At 42.5% G+C, this 8,634-nt stretch overlaps 1 protein-coding gene and 1 long non-coding RNA gene across 2 annotated transcripts in view; one reads left to right on the top strand and one right to left on the bottom strand.

Annotated features, from left to right (window-relative positions):
* Positions 1–1,467: 1,467 nt before the first annotated feature.
* On the top strand, positions 1,468–7,157 carry LOC146081145 (uncharacterized). The gene is made up of 2 exons (XM_083189137.1): positions 1,468–2,008; positions 5,546–7,157. Exon 2 carries the CDS (start codon positions 5,565–5,567, stop codon positions 6,954–6,956), a length of 1,392 nt encoding a protein of 463 aa, XP_083045263.1. The 5' UTR covers positions 1,468–2,008; positions 5,546–5,564; the 3' UTR covers positions 6,957–7,157.
* A 1,019-nt stretch (positions 7,158–8,176) lies between these two features.
* Positions 8,177–8,634, bottom strand: part of LOC146079721 (uncharacterized) — a 1,354-nt gene continuing 896 nt past the window's right edge. Inside the window, exons 2-3 of the long non-coding RNA XR_014474717.1 lie at positions 8,335–8,397; positions 8,177–8,212 (exon numbers count right to left, since the gene is read on the bottom strand). This is a non-coding gene — a long non-coding RNA (uncharacterized LOC146079721). The remainder of the gene's footprint in view (positions 8,213–8,334; positions 8,398–8,634) is intronic.

Raw genomic sequence — 8,634 nt, 5'->3', positions numbered from 1 at the left:
ATAACGTAACGTAATCTTGTAAATGTAACCTGCACTTACACTCATTGACCACCAGATGTCACTTTTCCCAAACAGTACAGCGCATGCGTAAAAATCTCTTCTACAAAACAGTGGCCGCCACGACTTTTCACTACGGATTTTGTCCTTACTTTACGGACAGATTGTTTTGTATTTACGTACGGTCATTTATGTAATTGGTACAGAAGCCATGCTAACCTTTGCTATTGCTGGATGACTACTTAAAACATTATTTGAGGACCTACAGTATCATACTTTACACTACGGATTTTGTCCTTACTTTACAGACAGAGTTATTTTCGTTTATTCGCAGCCGCAGTGACGTACTGGATGGTCATGAGCTTCACTATCTCAGTATCAGTAGTTCGATCCTCAGTTGGTTACATTATATTTTTATTTTTTAAACGTTTTTTTTTCGCAAAATAGATTTAGCTTTTCAGGTAAAACTCCTTGCCTTGAGGACCGTGTTTCGGGATTAAATTCGCTAACCATTGCTAACCAGCCACTTTTCACTACGGATTTTGTCCTTACTTTACGGACAGATTGTTAGTACAGTATTTATTCGCAGAAGCAGCTACGTATGGTCATTTATGTAATTGGTACAGAAGCCATGCTAACCTTTGCTATAGCTGGATGACTACTTAAAACATTATTTGAGGACCTACAGTATCATACTGTACTTTACACTACGGATTTTGTCCTTACTTTACGGACAGAGTTATTTTCTTTTATTCGCAGCCGCAGTGACGTACTGGATGGTCATGAACTGTATTTGATTGGTGCAGAAGCCATGCTAACCATCTGCCAGGAGTAAAATCACAGGCAATAGTGGCCTAGCGGGTAGAGGCACGGCTTCACTATCTCAGTATCAGTAGTTCGATCCTCAGTTGGTTACATTATATTTTTATTTTTTAAACGTTTTTTTTTCGCAAAATAGATTTAGCTTTTCAGGTAAAACTCCTTGCCTTGAGGACCGTGTTTCGGGATTAAATTCGCTAACCATTGCTAACCAGCCACTTTTCACTACGGATTTTGTCCTTACTTTACGGACAGATTGTTAGTACAGTATTTATTCGCAGAAGCAGCTACGTATGGTCATTTATGTAATTGGTACAGAAGCCATGCTAACCTTTGCTATAGCTGGATGACTACTTAAAACATTATTTGAGGACCTACAGTATCATACTGTACTTTACACTACGGATTTTGTCCTTACTTTACGGACAGAGTTATTTTCTTTTATTCGCAGCCGCAGTGACGTACTGGATGGTCATGAACTGTATTTCATTGGTGCAGAAGCCATGCTAACCATCTGCCAGCAGTAAAATCACAGGCAGTAGTGGCCTAGCGGGTAGAGGCACGGCTTCACTATCTCAGTATCAGTAGTTCGATCCTCAGTTGGTTACATTATATTTTTATTTTTTAAACGTTCTTTTTTTTTTTTTTTTAAACTAATACAGTTACAGTAGTTAGTGCTTATCAAAATCTTTCGGACTTTTCCACAAACAAAAACGATAGTTAATACCCATACTGTACATACTGTACTGCGCTACAGAGAACGTTTTTTTTCAGCAACAATAGATTTCTCCAAACTCAGACACAGACCGACACCTCAGACAATAAGATGTTGATTGCAGTCATATGTTAATTTCAGTCTGCCTTTTTGTTTCGCTGGTAATTGTACATAATTCAAATGCACCTATCAGCTTCATGAAGGATTTCCTTTGTCTCTGCCAGCATAAATTCAGCTACAGTACATTAAAATTGTCAAACAATCCAGTTTGTTTTTCTGCATCTAAACCGTGTAGAATTGCTACGGATCGTCTCTTCATCTCTTGCCTGTATACAAGCACGAGATTGTACCTGTACACCTGGACTATTCATTCTGCTGAATCCAAAGTCAAGTTGTTGCTGCGTTCGTGTTTCTACCGTTTTACCATCATACTGCCTTCCTTCCGCAAGAACACTACTGTATCTTCTCGCTGGAGCAGTAAGTACACTATACAGTAGTACAGTCATTTGTACATTTCACTGATTGCTGCATTACAGTATACAGTAAGCAGCACTACAAAACGGTCCCTGCGCGGAAGCGCTCGGTTCCCACCCTTCCCTGAATGAAGATGTTTCCCTTCTTTCCCTACTGTTCAAATGCACCCGGTGCAGAATACTGTATACAGTACAAGTGCCATTGAGAATATTGTACAATGTGTTAAAATTGCCTGGTGTGTATGGGCCGCAAATCCCCGACTAGCGATGACAGTACTCTATTAGGGTGGGCTACTGTAGGCTGCTAAATACTAGTTCTCTCCGTAATACCATTGGTGTAATACCGTAAAACACGTATTTTTTCCTCAAACGAGGGGACCGGTGTTTTTCTCATGTTTACAGACTGTTTCGCAGAGTCAGTCAGTAATAGGAGCACATGTGATACAGTATCGTGATTTTCAGCCATGTTGGGAATCGAGATGGCTGCACAGTGCAGTAGAGATAGCGCCATGTGGAATATTGTACAATGTGTTAAAATTGCCTAGTGTGTATGGGACGCAGATCCCCCGCTACATTTGCGAGGGCAGGATCAACTTTCCCTCCCCCTTACTGCACTTCTGCTTCAGGTACTGTACCATACAGTAAGTACCATAATGAACAGTGCATGATTCTCTTGAGGATCATACAGTACACACTAAACGTTTTTCATCTGAAAATTGCCTGGTGTGTATGGTCCAGAGTTCCCCGACTAGCGATGAGAATACTTTATTAGGCTACTGCAGGCTGCCGCTATGGGTATTGTCCGTATAATGTGTAATAAATCCTGGATTGGGGTATTGTCAGTAATATTGTTGTAATACCGTAAATAACGGATCATTTCGCATTTTTTCCCGCATACTGTACTTGTAATTGAAGTAGTCACAGCAATAGGATCACGTGGTATCGTGATTTTCCGCCATTTTAGGGATCAACATGGATGCCACATACAGTACAGTGCAGTGCAGTAGAGATACTGTAGCGCCATTTAGAATATTGTACGTGTTAAAATTGCCTGGTGTGTATAGGCCGCAGATCCCTGACTAGCGATGACAATACTCTATTAGGGTGGGCTACTACTGGCAGGCTGCTACTATGGGTATTCTCGTATAATCTGTGCAACTGTAAATACTGTTGGTGTAATACTGTAAATACTGTATAGTAACGTATTTTTTCGCAGTTTGGGGGATTTTTGCGCATATTAATAGACTATTTCGCAGACTCAGTCATACTGTTTGTGTAAAAAATCCCCTAGCTGTGTACAAAATCCCCTAGCTGTGGGTGTTCGTATTGTAATACTGTACAGTAATTACTGTACAGTAATACTAGATTACAGGTATCCGGAGAACCAGAATACTGTACCAGTTTATTTTTTGATTTTTTTTATTACATTTTTTATTAATTCATTGCATTATTATTATACAGCAGGAACAGCATGTGGTGTCATTGCATTATTATTATTACAGTATACAGAGGGAGCAGCCTGTGGTGTCATGGCATTACTTTTATATTATACAGGGGGAGCAGCCTGTGGTGTCATGGCATTATTATTATACAGAGGGAGCAGCCTGTGGTGTCATGGCATAATGCCATGACACCACAGTCTGCTCCCCCTGTACAATAATAATTATGACACCACAGGTGGCTCCCCCTGTATAATATACAGTAAAATGAATGCCATGACACCACTGGCTGCTCCCTCTGTATAATAATAATAATGCAATGACACCACATGCTGTTCCTGCTGTATAATAATAATGCAATGACACCACAGGCTACTCCCGCTGTATAATATACAGTAACAATAGTAATACCATGACACAAATTATTATACAGGGGGAGCAGCCTGTGGTGTCATTGCATTATTATTATACAGAGGGAGCAGCCTGTGGTGTCATGGCATTACTTTTATATTATACAGGGGTAGCAGCCTGTGGTGTCATGGCATTATTATTATGCAGAGGGAGCAGCCTGTGGTGTCATGGCATAATGCCATGACACCACAGGCTGCTCCCCCTGTACAATAATAATGACACCACAGGGTGCTCCACCTGTATAATATAAAAGTAATGCCATGACCACAGGCTGCTCCCCCTGTATAATAATTTGTGTCATGGCATTACTATTATTAATAGTAATGCCATGACACAAATTATTATACAGGGGGAGCAGCCTGTGGTGTCATTGCATTATTACAGATACTGTATGTCGTTTTAGATCATGTTAACTTACTACTATCCTGTGTTTTATCCTCGACCAGGCTCCTCCTGTCCTGCTGCGGCTCCACAAATTTCTGTTCCCCTCTCTGCGGCCTCCTGAAGCGTCCCCCACGAGTTGCTCTGCGGGCGGCCCCAGCCTTCCTCCAGTCTCTGAGTGCAGACGCGTGGGTGGGAGGCGTCAACGTCATGACGTCCACACCGCACCCAGCGTCTGCCGACTGCCACTGGGGATAAGAGGGAACAGGCTGCCGGCCGGAGCCCTCCTCCACGTAGCCGTGGAGGCCGGCGGCCATGTTGCTGTGGCCTCAGACATCATTTAAAAAACCACAGGAACATGGCCGCCGGCAGTGAAAAAAAAAACAAACGGCAATGCGGCCTCAGAAACGGGCGCGGCGGCGCGGCCCGCAGCACACCTGCCAGAGCGGCCTGGGGGGCAGATGGCACCCTGCCCCCCGGCCCAGCCCGCCCCTGCCTCCACCCCTCCTAGTCTGTCTGTCTAAGCCCCATCTGTTAACGTACTGTACTTTTGTTTATCGCTTCATCCCTTTTATTGAAAAAAAAAGCTCATGTCTATGCAGTACGGTCACATAATTTTCGGTACTTGTGACTTACAGTATCTGGGCAGCCAATGTTGAAATTGGATGCCAGTACCCTAAGCATGCGATTTGATGCGATTTCCCTTGAAATTCCTTTGAAGAGAAAATTGCTGTTGCATTGTATGCTATTGTATTGCATGCGATGCGATTTGATGCGATTTTAATACTGTACTGTATGTACAGATGTACCCAGATGCCTGTTTCATACAGTATGTGAAATGGCCCCCCAGACCCCATTTTTAATTGTATTCCCACCCTGATGGCTAAATGCCCCCATTGTTAACGCCACCCCACTATCAACGCCAACCCGAAGCGTGGCGAGCGGCGGCGTTACGCGTCCTCCGACCTTTTCATACCCCCACAATCCACGTCGGCGTGGAGTTGATTTTATATAGTGTGGCGAGCGCAAGTGGGGTGGCGTTAACAATGGGGGCATTTAGCCATCAGGGTGGGAATACAATAAAAAATGGGGTCAATTGTATGATTGTATGCGATGCAATTTGACGCGATTTTAGGTGCGATGAAGAAAATCAGGCGCCCAAATAAGTCACAAGTACTGTACCTACTGTAATTTTCACTACTGTAATACCATAATACAATACTGTATGCTACTGTATTGTACTGTAACTAATGTACTGTACTGTACAGTATGTACTGTATTAACTTGAATCTTATTGTTGTGTATTGTAGAGTGCACTGCCTACTGAAGATGGTGAAAACAAAAAAATTCTATTCTGGAGAACCTACACTTGCATGTCCCAAGAGAATGGCTGCATTAGTGCCAAACATTAAAAATAATATCGTTAAGAAGAAAGCAGGAAAAGAAAATATTCCTGTTGTCAAACTACGGAAAAATGCCAAGGCCAAGAACAAGTCTTTGTTCGCGACTATAGGAGAATCTCACGATGACTGTCTGGTGCAAGACATTAACACTGATGCACAGCAAGACATTAACACAGTGACAGATGTGTCAGTTCCCGTAGATAATGACTTGCACCCTTTGGAGCTTCACATTACACCTCTGGAACAAAAATCTCAATCACCGTCCCGTAGGAAACTTAACTTTCTGGATCACAACCCACCACAATGTAGCTGCACAGGGCTGGTGAGAGACATTTTGGGCAAGATGACCCGCCTGGAAACCCAAAACAATGGACTGTCTGTACATGTGGATGAACTGAAAGCGGAAATTCATGTACTGACAGGACAAATTAAAGTGCTGTCAGGAGGTCTGATTGACATGCTTGCTCAAGCCAAACAATGGCAAGCTGCTACAGGGCCACCCATTACACCCACAACATCTAATCCAGTACAATCACAATTTGACTGCCCTGATGCATTTGAAACAGAGGATTTTGACTTGGAAATGACCCAACCAACCACATCTTTCCACTTTTCTGATTTGGAGATGACACCAGCTTCATCCAACCGATTGGCCAGCCCTAGCGTGGACACAGAAACTGTTTTACCAAATGAATTGGTGAACATGGACACAACACCAGTGTCATCTCACTGGTTGCCTGCCACACATAATACTTCAGATACACAACAACGTCAGACCAACTTAACAAGTACCCCACTGACATCTCACTGGTTGGCTGACAGACACAATGCACCATCCCAAGCCTCTAACAACATGGACACTGCAATGGTTGCATCATCCCAATTGTCCCCTGGAAATATGATCGTCGCAACCTTACCTCAACATCAAAGAACATCACCTCTACATGAAAGAACACCTAGAATCATACCCAAAGAATTGTGCGCTGTGGGGATTTCCTTGCCTGACATGCCGCTCAAAGTCATCACAGCTGAGGGTGTCAACACTCTCTTTAAAGCAGCGAAGATGGAAATGCACCGTTATGCACAACAGATTTTCCAAGAGCATGTTTCTTTTGACCTGTATAAGAATTGGTGCAATCGGGTCAATTATGATGGGCAACGTAATAAATTTGCAATCCCAGAAAATCTGCGCCTCGATATAGTGACACGGCTCATGGGGAAATTTGAGCTTACAAAGGCTGATTGTACAAAGATAAAGGACACTATAAATGGATTGCTACGGATGCCCAGAGTTACACGCTGGACGTGCTTACTGTAGCACAGCAACTGGAGACGTCTCTTCAAACTGGCATCTACTGTACTCACAGAACAAAGGACTGGCAATGAAATGGAAAAAAAGTACGTTTATGATCTTACTGTACTGTATCTCTCTCCCTCTCTCCCATCCCCTTCCAACATACTGTATCTCTCTCTCCCCCCCCCCCTGACATCCTTGTGACCATTCAGTACTAATGCTATTCTCTTTTCTTCTCTCCCCATGCCACTCTACAATGAGCAAAATCAAGCGAGTTTGGGACCGAGAACAAAGGACTGGCAATGAAATGGAAAAAAAGTACGTTTATGATCTTACTGTACATTACTGTATCTCTCTCCCTCTCTCCCATCCCCTTCCCCTGCCAACATGTTCCCCCCCCCCCCCCCCCCCCCGAAACCCTTGTGACCATTCAGTACTAATGCTATTCTTTTTTCTTCAACCCTTATCCACCACATGCCACTCTACAATGAGCAAAATCAAGCGAGTTTGGGACCGAGAACAAAGGACTGGCAATGAAATGGAAAAAAAGTACGTTTATGATCTTACTGTACATTACTGTATCTCTCTCCCTCTCTCCCATCCCCTTCCCCTGCCAACATGTTTCCCCCCCCCCCCCCCCCCCGAAACCCTTGTGACCATTCAGTACTAATTGCTATTCTTTTTTCTTCAACCTTATCCACCACATGCAACCCTACAATGAGCAAAATCAAGCGAGTTTGGGACCGAGAACAAAGGACTGGCAATGAAATGGAAAAAAAGTACGTTTATGATCTTACTGTACATTACTGTATCTCTCTCCCTCTCTCCCATCCCCTTCCCCTGCCAACATGTTTCCCCCCCCCCCCCCGAAACCCTTGTGACCATTCAGTACTAATGCTATTCTTTTTTCTTCAACCCTTATCCACCACATGCCACTCTACAATGAGCAAAATCAAGCGAGTTTGGGACCGAGAACAAAGGACAGCCACGCCTTGCAAGAAGCTTTGTTGTGACCAACAGTACTTTAAATTATTGTACCTAAAATACTGTATGACTTTGTCCTGTTTAAATTAATGTGCTGTGTTTTTTTTATTTTATTTTTTATTATACTGTATTTGAAGTCCCCACACATGATTCAAATTGTAATGAAACGTACTGACAGTAATGATTGTTATAAATTTTTTATTAAAAAAAAAAAAAAAATTATATTAATCTTAATAATAAATTGAAAATGTGATTTATTATCCCCTGCAGCATTTGCACCACTCTTCTTAATTCTTCTGTGAAAATAAACAAACAAACAATGTACAGTTTTAGAACAGAAATACTGTACATGTTGAATACTGTACTTTACAGTACAGTAAGCATTACTATTACTACAGTATACTGTACTGTACTTTACCTCTATCCATGGGCGGATTTGGATGAGGGGTGGAGGCTGCCTCGTCCTCTTGTACCCTTGGCACTGTGGAAAAATGAGAAAATATACTTTAAAAATAAAGTTTTTATTACTGTAGTATTATTATTATTATTATTACTTGTAATACACTAGTTACTGTATGGTTATTACTGTAAAGTACAGTAAGTGTGCGATATGACGTGCAGCATACTGTATGGCAGCAGCTCAAAAGGGAAGGAGGCTGCTGCCAGGGCAATAAGATGTAATCCCTGGCATCGAGCAATAAATCCCTGGCATCAAGCA

Source organism: Crinia signifera, chromosome 5 (assembly GCF_055691185.1).
Source record: "Crinia signifera chromosome 5, ASM5569118v1, whole genome shotgun sequence".
In the NCBI taxonomy this organism is placed as follows: Eukaryota; Metazoa; Chordata; class Amphibia; order Anura; family Myobatrachidae; genus Crinia; species Crinia signifera.
The sequence above is the reverse complement of the archived record's forward strand: the minus strand, read 5'-3'. Positions and strand labels throughout refer to the sequence as shown.